At 35.1% G+C, this 16,113-nt stretch overlaps 2 protein-coding genes across 2 annotated transcripts; both read right to left on the minus strand.

Moving 5' to 3' along the window:
* Positions 1-91: 91 nt before the first annotated feature.
* Positions 92-8,781, minus strand: LOC135147630 (uncharacterized). Its single transcript, XM_064080783.1, has 8 exons — positions 8,396-8,781; positions 7,729-8,241; positions 6,256-7,417; positions 5,498-5,851; positions 4,896-5,130; positions 786-3,799; positions 535-683; positions 92-432 (listed from the first exon to the last, which is right to left on the minus strand). The coding sequence occupies exons 1-8, from the start codon at positions 8,740-8,742 to the stop codon at positions 303-305; spliced, it is 5,904 nt and encodes a 1,967-aa protein (XP_063936853.1). The 5' UTR covers positions 8,743-8,781; the 3' UTR covers positions 92-302.
* Positions 8,782-8,855: 74 nt separating this feature from the next.
* Positions 8,856-12,278, minus strand: LOC135147789 (helicase sen1-like). The gene is made up of 6 exons (XM_064081340.1): positions 12,141-12,278; positions 11,363-11,902; positions 10,093-11,223; positions 9,602-9,926; positions 9,190-9,445; positions 8,856-9,096 (listed from the first exon to the last, which is right to left on the minus strand). The coding sequence occupies exons 1-6, from the start codon at positions 12,276-12,278 to the stop codon at positions 8,856-8,858; spliced, it is 2,631 nt and encodes an 876-aa protein (XP_063937410.1).
* Between the last annotated feature and the right edge of the window lie 3,835 nt (positions 12,279-16,113).

Genomic DNA, 16,113 nt, shown 5'->3' on the forward strand with positions numbered 1-16,113 from the left:
ATAATTATAAATCAAGATTTTAGTCCGGGCTCATATCAAATTCTAATTCTGCCACAGATACCCTCGGATCTTGGCTTTCCAGGAGTTTGCCAAAAAGGATGTAAATTTGGTTATCCTGTACAGACTACAATCCGGCTATTTACAGTGTGCCATTAGCATGGTTTTAATCTTGGACCTGCTGCTAAACAAACACTTAACTAGTAGCTCTCTAAATTTAACATCATTTGTTCAAGTTCAACTTAATGCAGATTCGGCACATCTATTTTGTTGCATGGCCACAAAATGAGAAATTAGTCACAAAATCAATTGTGCATGTTTTCCTGATGCATTTGCATGAAAAGATGATCCAAGAAAGGCTCCAACTTCGGTCTCCTTGATTGCAGCTGTTTTGAAATCATCACCACTGTCTGTATGTTTTCCTCGCAGAGATTCCTATAAAACAGCGAAAAGTAGTTATATTACAATACAAATACAGAGAAACATGGGAATGCATTGTAAAAGCGTTTAGATATAACTGCAATATGATTTTTAGACCTTATATCCAGTGCATATGAGAGTTGGTTTAGCTCTTCTACCATCGCGTTTGCTTCTATAAACAGGTCTTCCTCATTCTTGAACCCGCTAGCCCCATGAGAGGACGCTATTGTATGCGATAAGAGGCTTGAAAGTTTCTCCACTTCCACCTGATACAAGAAAAATATACAGTACACAAACTTTCAATATATACATAGTCTTATTCTAGTCAAGTACTGATTTATTATAATGGAAGACACAAATGAAAGTACCTTAACAACTGGGGCTTTGGACATAAATTGCATTAGGTTACCAGTTTCTTCGTTTAGTGTTACCAGTTGAAAAAATATCTCCCAGATAAGACCATACGGCCTGCCCATGTCATCTCCTTCAATATGATCATGTATTGTACTAGTGTCACACGTATCTTGAAACAGTTCGGATACCAAATCATTTTGACTGAGCTTCTTCTTGTTCAAAAATATTGCACTTGAGCATGAACAGTCCTCAACATTCCCCACCAAACTCACAATCACCAGCGGATTCTCAATTCTTACAAAAGCATGAGACAGAGCATCAATAAAATAACAATTCCTCCTCCCAAGGGCATTGCAAAACTCCGCAGGCAATTCAGAACGTATTTCCTTTCTGTCCAACAAACTAAAAAGCTTTTCAAAATGCTTTCCAGAATTCACACAAATTAAGCACAATAAAACCATAAGCCTCAAAACCAATAGGCTATAGTACTCCTCCAAGTTGCAATTCAACTTTTCGAGCCATAGCAATGTTTCATTTTTATTCAGTAGCAGAATCTCAATTTGGGAGGCTATAACATTATGAACATCATCAAAAACCACTTGCAGTTCCATGGGACTTGAACCAACATTCCATCTTTCATACATAAGCCATTCTACACATGCCGACTTTGTCACAAAAAAGTGACCCTGGAAGTAAGAAACCATTACAAGAAGACGCTCAGCAAGATACAATAAACTTGTTGGTAATACAGAAGCCGGTTTCGATCTCCAATCACCACAAGTAAACTCCTTCAGCACAGCAAAGATACAGGAAGCCACAGAAACTCCTCTTGACATATCATTTAAATCACTGATGCACGAGTTAGGACCTGACCTAATCTGACTGATTTCCTCGACTAATTCTTTCCAACGTTGATTTCTTGCAATGAATTTCATGATATTGTCATTCAAGTGTAAACTGTATTTACCAGATCCTAGCATCAGCATTACCAGGTTTCCCATCTGCCTAATTGTATGTGCATTCATAAAAGAGATAAGACCAGAAGTAGCTTCTGCTCTTCTCCTGAACGTGATCATCTCTTTCGACAATGATTTCTTACAGTCAATATGAAATACAATGTCGTATAACTTTTCAGATGATAGATTTAGATATTTATGCACCATGCTTTTGTCAAGATACTCGCAGTTGGGAAATTTGTGGTTTCCAAGAAATTTTGCAATCTTTAACATATGAACTAAGCATGAACTCTGAGAAAAGACAGAGAGAGAAATGTTCTGACAATAAGTATACAGAAGACTGAGCTTATCTAACACCTGTATACCAACAGATAACAACTCAGAAGCAAGATGATTCAGAGCAGCAGGGACAAAATTGTGAAGGGCAATACAAACTGAATCCCCTGTTCTACTTAATGAAGTGGAATTAATCTCTCTCACCCACATTGCATCAGAGTTGAGAATAACATAAACAATTTCTTGGTTGCAACATTTCCTCCGTACACCAAACAAATTCAAAATATAATCCTCCAATGCGGAGTCCTGGCCAGCCTCACAACAGAGATGTTGAATCAACTCCAAGATATGATCCTTCCAGTAGTTCCATAAGAATACCAAAGTCTCTATAGAAACCTGGTTTCGAACAATCCTGTCTTCAACGTTCTCTCCCAAATTGTTCAACAATTCACCATTCCACTCATACGCTGATGGCAATGAAATCATATGAGCATCTAGAGCTCTCCTACTAGCCAGAACTTTACTTCTAAGGGATTTTTGGACAGGGGAGGCATATAGATAATGTCCCATCTCAGACAGGCTTAATTCATCATTTGACAAAATATTTGCCTCTGAGCACACAAACAAATGAAACTGATCAGAATGGTTTGACGCTATTTGTTTTGCTTTGTCCAGAAGCTCTCGTTTTTGAGCAAACTGTCTCAATGGCCAGGCTCTGTTTCCTACAGCCCAAGAAGATTCCGCAAACACATACCAAAGAATGAGCAAAGATGCTTCTTCAAAATATCCAGCTTTTCGAAAAAGATCAGATTTCCAAAGAACATCTCCTGTCAGTTCAGCTATTTCAGCTGCTTCCAGAAAGTTTCCATTTCTCTCTTCTAACAAGATAAGCTGATGAACACGATTCACAGTCTTCAAGAAGGTACGCATTAACTGAATTGACCGAAAATCTTCCACGAATTTCATCATTGTTTCAATATCTTCAAGATTATGATAACGGCGTGCACATCTTTCGAGAAGTTCCTGTTCCGTTTTGTCTAATTCACAACTAGTCTTCACAAGACGAGCAGGTACATTTTGTCTCCAGTGCCGAACAAACTGTAGTCCTGCTTCCGGAATTTCTTCAGCGGATTTTGGTGCTGATAAAATAGAGGCCTCCATACATGCAAAGTCATAGAGACTATCAGAGTGGCTCTTTGCAGTTGACATGGCCTTTTCTAATATATGCTTGAAATTGTATGGACTATACTTCCCTTTCGTCGTCCTGGTAAGTTCTGTAAATACGTACCATAAACTTATCAGAGATGCTTCTTTAAACACCCCACACTTTGAAAGAAGATCAGCTTCAAGAAGACTATCTCCTATCTGCTTTGCTATTCGAGCAGCATCTTGGAAATTCCCCCATTTTTCCTCCAGATATAACAACTCTCGGTGCAATCTAAAATCATTTAGAAACTGGCGAATAGAGTCTTTTGACTCAAACGACTCCACAAATTTCATCATTTTTTTATGATCATGCTGCTCGTAGTAATATATAGCACCATTGTGAAGAAACTCTTGTACAATTCGATTAATCTCTACCTTGTATTTTACAAGAATCCCCGTTTGTCTCCACTCCTGCATGTACTTCATTCCCATCTCAAAGAGTTTTCCATAAATGCAAGCAGATATGCACTTTGAGTACAATCCACCACTGGCATATACTTTTGCTGCTTGTCTAAAACATTTACCAAGGCAAAAACACTCTCCTGCTTTCTCCAGCTTAGGCTCCGGAAGTATATTTAAATATATGAACCCTGCAGCAGAAGGTAGTCAGTTGCCACCATGCTATAAAGTGACTAATGTCAAAAAGATAGAAAGAGAGAGAGTTTTTTTTTGCTAAGCAAGAAGGGTGTTCAACATATTCACTGAATTTTCCCTGTCTGTACGCATAAATTCAAAAAATGAAAAAATTTAGCCCCGAGCAAGTCCAATAGGTTACCTATCTCATTACTTACTAATAATATAAAATAATGAATCCTAGTGAGTCTTAGTGATTTAGGTAATCTACTTTTTCTGTCAACTCCAATAGCAATCCCTATATTTGTTCTCCTAAGATTATTTTAATAATAAATTTGGGAGAGAGAATGAGAAAGGGAGGGAAGAAAGAAAGAGAGAGATGATTATTTTATTCATAAATATTAAATAGGTAATGGCTAGAGGTTACTTATAAATAAATAACGGCTAGTAGATTTGAGGTTGTGCTAGTGATTTAAGTAACCACTAGGAGAGTGTTGGAGTGCTTTTTTTTAGTACATTACCTAAATGTGAGTTTAGGAGCAAGTTTAGGTAACCTATTGGACTTGCTCTAGGTTTGGCTTTCGTAAAGTTTGATCCTTAAGTTATTTCTCTACCAAAACAAACCCCTGCCTGATCAGAAGAACAGATACATCGCACTCACACACACACACACACAAGTGCATATTAACTCTAAATTTATTCATATATATAGGTATGACACTTTCTTCTTTTCAACCATATAAGTTATGACACTTTTATACATGTATTTATCTCTTCCAGTACATAAATGATAAAACAGATTACAATTAGAAGTATGACATTCAAATTGAATCCAACTAGAAAAAGCATTTAAAAATGTTTTGGAACAGTTATTATGAGTTTAATAAGTGCACAAAAGAGTCTGATATAAAAATAATTTTAATCCGATAAAGTTAATTTAATAATGTTTAATTTCACAACACTATGCTGCAACAATTTGCAAGTAGAAGTCCGGAGTCAATCTTATGCCATTCTCAACAATACATAACACCTGAAGTTTACTTGAAAACTAACGCATGTCAACAAATGAAACAGAAGACTAAGCGGATAAAGTAGTCAAGTACAGTTTCATACCGGCTCTTTCATATTCCTCTATCTCTACGAACAACCCGGCCGCAGATTCTGCCTTCCCAATAGCATCAAAAATTTCAGCAGCCCTTTTAAGGTACTTACGTGCCATTTCAGAATTTGACTCTCTCCTACGTGCAGCAGCCTGATATAGAGACGCCTCGGCCAATTTTGCCCAAAATGGGTCCCCTGCCCTTTCAAAGCACATCATTGCCATCTCATAGTTGTTCTCATGGAATAGCTGTCATAAATAGAATATTTGGGTAAATTGGCTTAGCATCAATTTTATGCAGGAAATACATTTTTTCCAGAACTGGAGTATACAATTATACAAACGCCGAATATCTTAGAGTCACTATAAGGAGAGTCTAATATCAGCATTTCATACTGGAAACATCAACAGATATAACAAAATTAGAATATTGAATAGAAAGAGGTAGATAAGACAAAGAGCTGTTAAACAGAGATACATTACAATGAATATTCAGTAGTAGGTCAAGATCCTGCAATTTGGTCAGTAACACCCTAAAATACTAATGTTATCCAGTTATATTCGTTTCAAAAGCATCATATATCATCAAAAGAGAAGCTGGCCTTAAAATAAGCACCTTAATGCCGCGCGACCTCCAGTCCTCCTCATTGCTCTCAACTTGCATTTCCTTTATGAAAGAATCATCCATCTTTCTAACTTTAGCAACACACAACTTCTTCCAGTAGTCAAACATTGGTCCTGAAAAGTCCTTACTGTTCTCACAAATCCAGAGTCTTTGTTTAGTGCGAGTAACAGCGACATACAACTGCTTCAATTCAGAACACAGGATACCATGTTTTTCCAGGTCAAACCTCGGGAAGGATGTCGAAGCAGTAGAAACAAGCATATTATTATCGTTCATATATTCATAGATTACCCTCCATTCATTTTCGAACGGTGAGGAGCTGAAAAATTTGTAGAGTAATACATCCTGCAAGACAATAAAACAACATTAAATATCATAGACTAAAAATAATTTCATACAGCAACATTTTAATTATATCATCCTAATTATATAAGAATCAGCTACGAAGGCAGGTGTATAAAATGAAAACTCAAAATCAATGAACAAAATAAAATAAAATCTACGACAAGACCTGTAACATCAACTTTCACAATTAACATAACTTTATGAAGTTCCAGGAAGCTTCAAGTACATCTTATATATTTAGGATAAAAAAAACCTATAACATATTTAGTTGGGTTCTTAATAATGGTATCTGAATTCGTACTTTAAATCAAAATTGTACAATTCTATAACAAGTTAATTTATGATTGCTCGAAATAATAAGTTCACTTGGTCATAATGCCCCTACAGAAAAATACTTATCTCACCTGAAACTCAAGGCCCTTGCATTCAAAAATGGTAAGAACGAGAGCTTTCTTCCCCACAGAGTCACATATCTCCTTCTTCAAACGGTCATCACGAACAAGGATTACTTGTTCAGCTCCAAATGCAATGACATTTCCAGGATTTCCAAATAATATTCTCAAAGCATCCAAGCCCTCAGTCTCAAGCAAAACAGGAGATTCTCCGGATATGAGACTAGTCTCTGGGTTTAAAAAATCAATTGAATAAGGGAAAAAGTGGCATATAAGATTTATTACAGTTTGAGCCAACTTCAGAATACCAATATGAGTACGAAAATTATAGCTTAATTGGAATAAGCTTGAAATTTTTCCTTTCTCATTTTCCTGTCCTAAAAAGTCCCTATAGAACAGGTACCGTATGTCCTCAAAACGAAAATTGATGCCCTTTGCAATTGTCTGGGCAGTATCACCCGAAAAAGAGAAGCCATCATGAACATTTTTGCATATGTACTTAAATAAAGAAATTTGTCTCATCGAAAGGTCTTGTACTTCATCAATGAACACAAAATCGATTTCGTCGCCATTGTATCTTTTGTCTTTGAGACGACGGTGGAGATCAAGCACCAAATCTGCTTGATCAAATTCACCATTAGCAACCTTTCTCTTTTCATAATCTAAAAAAATCTTATATATGTGAACCCTCTTTTCCATGCTCAATGTGGATCCCCGGTTACTGGACAGTGCAACATATTCTTGTTGACAGAGTGTTCCAACGGCATCATTAGTTGCTTGTAAACCCCCTTTTATAACAGACATAATTTCCGTGAACACAGTTAAAGAACAAAGTTTCCTGGTGAGATCTTTGTTAAAATGTGGCCAGTACAAGGAATCGAATTTTTCAAAGGTAATCTCCTTTGTTCTGATAAAGGTTTGCAAGGCAACTGATCTTGATTTACCCATTGCACTATGAGATGACTGCCTCAAAATAGGAAATCTGTCAAAATAGGAAATTCCAATGGTTCCGTCTAGCATCATCAAAAACTTCTGAAATGTTATGATAAGGGGGTATGAATTTGTTGGAAGCTCATATAAAGAATCTTGAATGTCAGCTGAATGCATTGCCTCATCAATAGCATCTGTCTGAACCAAGTGACACTCAGGCATAGAGTCTCCACCACACACAGATCTGAAAATTAAACAAACAATCTTATGATACTAAAATGAAACCTATGTATTTAGATTAATAAGATAAGTTCAATGTATATAAGCAATTATTAGTATCATTCCTGTTAGTTTTGAGGTAGACTTTTCCATGGTTAGACTGAAGAGATGCACATTTATTTCAACCATGAACATACAGAATATCAAAATCGAAAAAATATAGGTAACGGAGAGAAGATGTCATGAAAGAGATGCCAACATATAATATATATTTGATACATAAAACATGAATAGTTTAAATAAAAATGGCTTCACACCATTTGTTGTGTGACAAACCTTTTTAACTGAGAAAACTGTTCTCTCACTGCATAACACAGCTTCGGGCTGACAGTAACAAAAAGCTGGCGCAGTATGTCTCCCTTATTATACTCATTTCTCTGTTCCTCATAAGAGGGATCTGTTCTTACTTCATGGTATCCTTCAGAAGCAACATGATACAACTGATCATTTCGAAATAGCTTCATAGTCAGCACTGTTGTTTTACCGGTTCCTGACCTCCCAAGTATAAAGCTGCTTCTATTGAAAAGAACAATATCACGTTCTTGATCAGTTAATTCAAATGGTATGCCTAAACTTTCACCATCACAGCCTGATAGCAGATTACTCATAGCACCACATGACAGTGAGTAAAATTTCATCAGAAGTAGGCTCTCGCGCACCGATGAGTTCTCAAGGCATCTTCCATCCAAGTCACTAGTATTGGAAGATTCCCCAGTTTCAGTGTTTGAAAGACTTTTATATTGAACTATATTTTCTGAGGCAGCCCAAGTCATTGGAACTTCTAATTTCCTAAAATCCAAGATTATAGACGATGATTAGAATGCAACTAAATGACGAAAAAATAAGATGTTCGCAATTGTATAAAGACATGCACATAATAAGTTGAAATTTGACACCAGCATTTAGTAGATAGAGCATAAGGTTTTGGTTCAGAATCACACACCCCTCAACACATTTTTTGCTGCAACGAGAGATATAATCTTCAGTGTACATTTTGAATATGTGCTCCAATCGTGTAATCATCTTTGGAATATCCTGTAAAGGAAGTATCTCCCAAACCTTCAAGGTTTGTATATACCGTAATTCCTTATAAATGTCAACTGAACAAAGAATGTAGTAACTCCTAATCTTGTATTGCTTCAAAATCTTTGTAAAGCTTTCACTGCTAACAACTGAATTGACCCCCTTTGGTCTCCATCCATTGGCAAGCCTGGACAAAAAGAGTAGTACCAAATTCTGGGTCTCTGGCTCTAGCTTTTTGAAGGATTTTGTAAAGCTTCCACTAAACATAAGCTGGACAAAATAATCAGTATATAAAGAAAACTTGAGAAAGCAATAAAGATTTCGCACTAGCTTATAAACTGGTAAACCCCATACAAGTTTGATATCTGATTAATATAAAATCAAAGATACTTCATAATACACACCTTCCACCTTGCATTCCTGAAGAACATACTATCTTCTTTAAGCATGTCACCAAGTTGATCAAGCTCTTTCTTCACCTCCATAATGACTGCTTGCAAACCCTTGTCATCATCTGCATTGAAGAAACACTGACGAACCTTTGCATCAAGGACCAGTTGTTCCCAGACAGAATCACTCTTAGACAGAGTTTCCTCATTGCCCAATATCCACAAACAGTGCCTGCGGGCATTTTTGGAACTTCTTATAAACTTTAAAAATTGGAAAGGGTGTTAAAAACTTTCTATAATAACAATCATAAAGTTATAACCATACCTTGCTCTAGTCAAGGCGACATTTATTCTCCGAGGACTGGAGGTGAACCCAAGAGATCCGCGTTGATTGGATCTTACAGTAGAAATAATAACTATATCATCTTCTCCGCCTTGAAAGCCATCAATGGTTCTGATATGCACCTTGAAACTGTCATTATCATCATACTTCTTTCCAAGTCTTCGTTGAATTTCTGACACTTGAGCTGAATAGGGAGAGACAACTCCAACTGTAACCTTCACTTTTGCTGCTTCACATGCTGTACATTGTAAAATACAGATTCAGATATATTGTTGGTAAGAGATTATTATTACAAGCAGAAACATATAGTTCTCCAAGAGGAGTAAATTGTATGAGACTCCACTAGATTACATCGAGACCAGACATGGAAACAAATGAATCCCTTAGCATATACCTTTGTACACTCGATGTATAATTTTCAGCAAGACAGCTACTTCTACCATGTTTGTCAAGCTATGAGTGTCTGTATGCGACTCCCTACCACAAGAAATATTCATGAAAGAATAGCTGCCAAACATCGGATCAGGGATGTAACACTTCTCATAAATGTCACTCTTGACAATTTCTGCATCCATTATTCGGTTCTGATAAAATTTTGCATTTGGAAATTTGCTTATATTTGGATGCATCCTGTATTGTGTGTCAAGTAGGTGTCTTGTGAAACCAAGGGTACTTAATCTCTCAAACAGGCTTCTGCCAATGCCAGCTTCGGCAGAAACCTAAAATAGATAGAATGAATCAGAGTCGGGTACATATGTATCTTACGCACTAATGTAATATTCGAGGATTACTCTAACAATGAAACTTATATAAGCATATATTAGTACTATTAGACTCATTAAAAAAAAAATAATCTTATGTCAATTTTGTATACAACATTCTCACCTTGCTACTAACAAATGCTGGCAGCTGGCATTCATCGCCTAAGAGAACAACATGCTTTATACTGGGGACTTGAAGTGGTACCAACAGTTCGCACTCCTTCAATTGGGAAGCTTCATCAATAACTAACAACTTTATAGGGTACATTTTGACAGATTGAAGTTTATATGAACTTGAAGCTGTACAAAATATTAAAGATGCCATTTTATAACAGAATTCTTCTATTGAATCTTTATCACATTTAGGTAAGTCGAGCCCGTCAAGTGCACTCAAAAGGTTTCTCAAGAAGCGAACACATTCTCCTTTGGCATTCAAGAATCTTGACACATTTGCATTAACATGGGTCAGGGATTCAAATTCTTCTTCACATACAAATGCCTCCTTTAATTCTTCACCAACAACATTGGTTTGAAACAAGAAAGACTCAAACGAATCAAGCATCGTCATCAGGGCTACCATGTCTTTATAATTATGTTCTCTGATAAATTTTTTTGGCAAATGTGTAAAGATAGTAGAGATACAATTTCTTACTGACGATGCAGTTGCAATAAAATTGTCTCTAATGAAATTCAGAAATGATTCACCATCATTCACATACTTGTGATCATCTTTTACAATTTTGCTGTCACAGAAGTTCTTGTACTTTGAAACACAATCTTCAAGTAACTCAATCATGGTAATTATGCAATGCCTCCAACCAGTACCATCCCCCAAGCATTCAGAAAGCTTTTTTACACGGTAATCTAAGCACATCTCTTCAATAACATAAGCAGTCTGGTCTATATTCCCATATAAAAGAATGTCTCCTAAACTGTACAATGAGGTATCATCCTCATTGACCAATTTCATAACTCGAGAAGCAATTTCAGAGATTGCCACATTTGTAGGACAACAGATGAGAGTCCTACATTTTAGTTGTAAGAGGCTCCACAGCATCACAGCGAGAGTTCTGGTCTTTCCAGTACCTGGAGGCCCCCAGATAAGTTCCAAAGACGACTTATGGGCACAATGACTTTTAAAAACGCATTCTAAGATTGCCTGCCGTTGGGACTTGTTCAAGTACGATGGTAAGCATAACCTGTCTTCCAGTTTTTTCTTCATTTCAGAAGGACACAGCATGCAGCATCCCTGTACCTGTTTTTTATTACTCAAAAGTTTATGATTGCTGATAGTTATAGAATAAAAAACGCAAGTTCTGTTCCAAAGATAAGATATACGCTAATAAACATATTTTTATACAATTTACAAAAAAAGCGACATTAAAATGTCATACCATTGAGTTAGTGCCCAAGGTTTCCTTAATAACATCAAGATTCTGATTGAAGCGCAATGCTTTCCAGATTCTATTACTTGTTGTCACGTTCGCCACAAAAACCGCGTATAATGATTTGTTCCAGCCATCTTTTCCCAATTCAAGTTCTTTCGACGTTCTAACTTCAAAATGTGCATACATACAATCATCCCTCAACACATTAGTAACATATCCTAAATTACATCTCATCCGCAGCCTTTCCACATCAAGATACTGTCCTGGTGTAGCTGCAGTAAAAGCAATTACGTCTCCTGGTTTCGCTCTGTAGGGATCTTTTTCAGAATTATACGAATTGTATTTCCAATCCTCAACCATTAAATCATAAAATAGCTTCCTCGATTGCTGCTTGGGCCTTTCAACTGAAATCACCTTACCGAAAGGTGCAGTGGATATTGATTCTATTTTAGAGCAAATATCTGACCTTGTTTCTTCCAGAAGTGGATAAACAAATGAACTCAGATAATTTTCAATAGATTCAAATGCATCCGGAATCTTCCCTACCTAAATAAAGATAAAAAAAACCAACATATTATTATATTTATCAAGTACAATACTAATCAAAAAAAATGCCACACCCCATTTTGAAAATTAATTCATCAAAAAAAAAAAAAAACAGAACAACCCTTTGATCAGTTTAAAACTGTTGCATGCAATCACTAAATCCAAACCAAGTAAATCAAATAGTAAAACTTTAAATTAATTTGATGGGTAATCATGTTTTAAGATGAAGAAACAAAACCTGATCCTTGTACAAGTCCCCATTTAAAATATCATCAACAGACCAGGAGAAAATGACATCAACCAAATTCTTGTCTTTAACAAGCTGTGATGCAGCTTGTTTCTTGCTTGAAGCTTCTCTCCCTTGTTCATCATCCATTCTCTCTCTGAAAAGACCTTGTATGTTTCTCTCTCTCTCTGTATATATTAACTGGAGCTAGCAGATTAAGGCAGCAATTTTATATGTTTTCTTCCAAGAAGTATGAAAGCATGCACACACTGCAAGTTTGTTTAGGGAGACGAAGAAACAAGAAATAAGGAGGATGTTGTACATAGGGAATTGATGGTTTCTGGTGGGAACCGAGAAGTCATCAGCATTCAGCTCATGCAACTTTTCATCTTCTTCGAGTGATTATTTTAGTGGGTATCCCATCTTTATGTTTGAGCAAGTTAAATACATGCGGCATTTTTCAGACTTTTGTGAATTAAGATGTTAAAAAAATTGTAGGCTTTTCTTTTAATTCGGTCTTTCTAATGTGTGCCCAATAATCACCAATTCTCATAAAAATGGCTTTTTTTAATTGGTGGAATTGGTGTGAATGCAGGGGGGCCATTCATATTTATTATCTATCCACCAATCAGTATTTACATAAGAGTTAGTGACTATTGTGTGCCCATGGGCACACCATAGAAAATTCGTTTTTAATATTACTCACTATGTCCCACATGTTTCTTTTAAAAAATTTACGCATATTGAGGAAATATTAATTAGATAGTAATATTTTCTCATTTGTACCCCTAATAAATGCATCAATGTAGACTCTTATTCAACCCTTATTAATTATCATACAACTTTCAATAAAGGTAATTTTGAAATATTGTCAATATATTTGTATTGAAAACTAAAAGTGGACAAGTATTATGGGACAATTTTTTTTCCCAAAAAAGACTTGTATTGTGGGACGGAGGGAGTATATCAAATAACAATTTACGATCTAAACTTCAATTCAGTGCAGGAATTATAATATTTCATCAAGTATAGATTTTATTTTCTTGTATTTTAATATGTGTGGAAAAAAATCGAATATCAATTAAGATGATATACATAGAATAATAATTATTTTTATTAAATTTGATTAATAACTAAGGTGTATTTTATTACTCGCAACATGAGTCCTACCTCTTGATGAGTTGTCTAATTGACTAATTATAAACTAAAATTTAAAACCTATATTTTATTATTTTAAGAAAGTGGTGATTAAATATTAAAATAGATAATACATAGTCTTCAATGATATTATTTTTTATATTTCTAATTATATGTATAAATTATAGTCACACGTAGCTCAATTTAATCACTCAAAAATCAAATTAGAAAACTATTTAATGATGAAATTGTTGAGAATGACTAAAATCTTCTTATAATACTCCGTCCGTTCCTATTTGTATTTGTCCATTTTCTCTTTTCAAAAAAATTTTGTAGAGATTTTTTCTAAATTGCCCTTATAGGAACATTCCTGATATTTGACTACTTAAACATTCCAAACAACTCGTAACTCACCTATGAACTAAATATTGCTAAAAAATGAAGAGTTCTTAAATTTATGTGCAATCAATAGGTGTACATATATACATATACTTAGCAAGTACCTCGATATATAATCAAAGTTGCTGATAAAATTAGTATCACTAAAAGTGAATAATTTTGATTTAAACAACTTACCATAAGAGGATGAGGGATATGCTTGCACATGTGGAGGATGGTGAGCAGGGATACCATTTTGATATTGATCTCAGTGAACCGCCCTCTGAAGGGCACCATGAAGAGAATGATGAAGAGAATGTGTCTTCAAATGAATTTGCGACTCTAAACAAATGCTTGTCGTTCTAATTTTTTTGTTTACATGTTCACATTTTAGTGGATGATTCAAGCGGAAAATGTTTTGATAGTTGCTGTTAATATGATGGGTTCATATGTATGAATTTGTTAAACATAACTTTATTTCATGTACAATTTTTTCTTCTCGACTTTTTTCTTTTTCCCGATCATTTTAATGTTCTGTAAAATACAAGTATTATGATTATTTGTTGTCTGGATCCAAATACACTTGTTGAGCATTTTGAAGTACACATGTATAAGAATTTTCTCGCACAACACCTTTGTATTAAAAGACTTTTGGCACCCTGTTTGCATGCCACTATTACTGAACCTCAGTCAAGTCACTTGACTAATAATAACGACAGTTCTGAATGCAGGATTGTTTCCTCATATGTAAATTGTAGGCCAAAAGAATATTCATTTCTCAAATTCCATTTAAATTTCAGAAAACATGCTAATGGATCAGTTTTATCGACCCTTTAAGAAGTTACTTTGTTTTATATCAAAGCATGAGAGGGTGTCTCTTTGCACAAATATGTCCATAAGATTTGGTCACAAACATAACTTGGCACATGAGTGTTGACAATAAATTTGATGTAGGTTAAGATCACAAACATATGAGTTGAGTGACTAGTAACACATAAATTACATAAGAATATTAATGTAGATAATAGTTTAAGTGTTAAATTAAGACCTGTGAGTTGATATTAAACATTATGAAAATAACATTAAATAAAATTCGACTTCTTAAGAATTTCGAGACTCAAGCTCAAATATGAATGAATTTGACCATATCAAATAATATATAAGAGCAGAACTAAGAATTTAGAACTCTTTCAGAAAATCAAAATGTCAAAAGACAGGCTCATTTCTGAATATAATCCCCACCAAATTAGTTTAAAAATCGCTTCAATTCTAATCCTAATCTTTAACTATTTTCAAACACATTAAGCCATGCAATCACATCCTTCTTAGTTTTGGAGCGCAACACAGTTGAAGTGACAGTAGTTTTCTTTTCCTTTCTAAAGCCTTCTTGTTCATGTGCGGGATTATATAATTGTTTAAACATCGCTTCATTTCTAATCCTAATCTTTAACTATTTTCAAACACATTAAGCCATGCAGTCACATCTTTCTTAGTTTTGGAGCGCAACACAATTGAAGTGACAGTAGTTTTCTTTTCCTTTCTAAAGCCTTCTTGTTCATGTGGGGGATTATATAATTATTAACCCCCCTGATTTTCATAATTTGAAGCATACACTGCTACAAAGTTAAAAAAAATATAGTTCGACTGTTTAGACGAAAACTTGTGAAATGCTTATTTAACCGCAATGATCAGATCATCTACTGTTCTAGGATCCTTTTTGTGCTGTAGAGTTTGAATTGCATTGAAGAATTTGAGTTCCAAAATATTATAGTCGGGAGAGTTGGGAAGTTGACATCTTAATTAGACGTTCAAACCATATTGAGACATCCAGTCGAAATTTTTTATCATTAGGGTCGATATGTGTCATAGTATTGTCTTGTTGGATAGTGATAGTAATATTCCTATCACCAACTAGCCACTTCTCAAAAATCGTAGGAAGAACCTTGTGGATTAAATATATATGATCTTGATAAATCTTTTCAACAGAGTTTATAGGCTTAGTTTCAAGAGTCTCAGCACTCCTATTCAAGCTATTTCTTTTGGTAGGCTGCTCAGTGACGAAAGTAAAAATTTCGATCTTTCCCGAGAATATGTCATTGCCATCTGAGTCAAATCATGGTCGTGCTATATATAACTGCTAGGAACATAACTTTTGTCATTGCTTTTTCTCTTAACACCTCGATCATGATCGTGTTCATCTACCACAAGATATAACTTTTCAACTTTTTTAGTGATGTAAAACCACTTCTCGTCGATGTGTATCACACAAAACATGTTCAAAAATTTAGGATCATCTGCATGATCGTTAAGGATCATGGACAAACAAAATTGAACTTGTGTTTTCTTATTTGATTCCTTCAATAATGGTTTAACATGATTGGTATTTTTGCGGATTTTATCACATTTGAAGTTGCGGTGTACTGATGATTTGCTCATATTCACAACAGATACTGATGAGCGTATACTTGTT

The sequence above is a fragment of the Daucus carota genome, chromosome 7 (assembly GCF_001625215.2).
Source record: "Daucus carota subsp. sativus chromosome 7, DH1 v3.0, whole genome shotgun sequence".
NCBI classification, from domain to species: Eukaryota; Viridiplantae; Streptophyta; class Magnoliopsida; order Apiales; family Apiaceae; genus Daucus; species Daucus carota.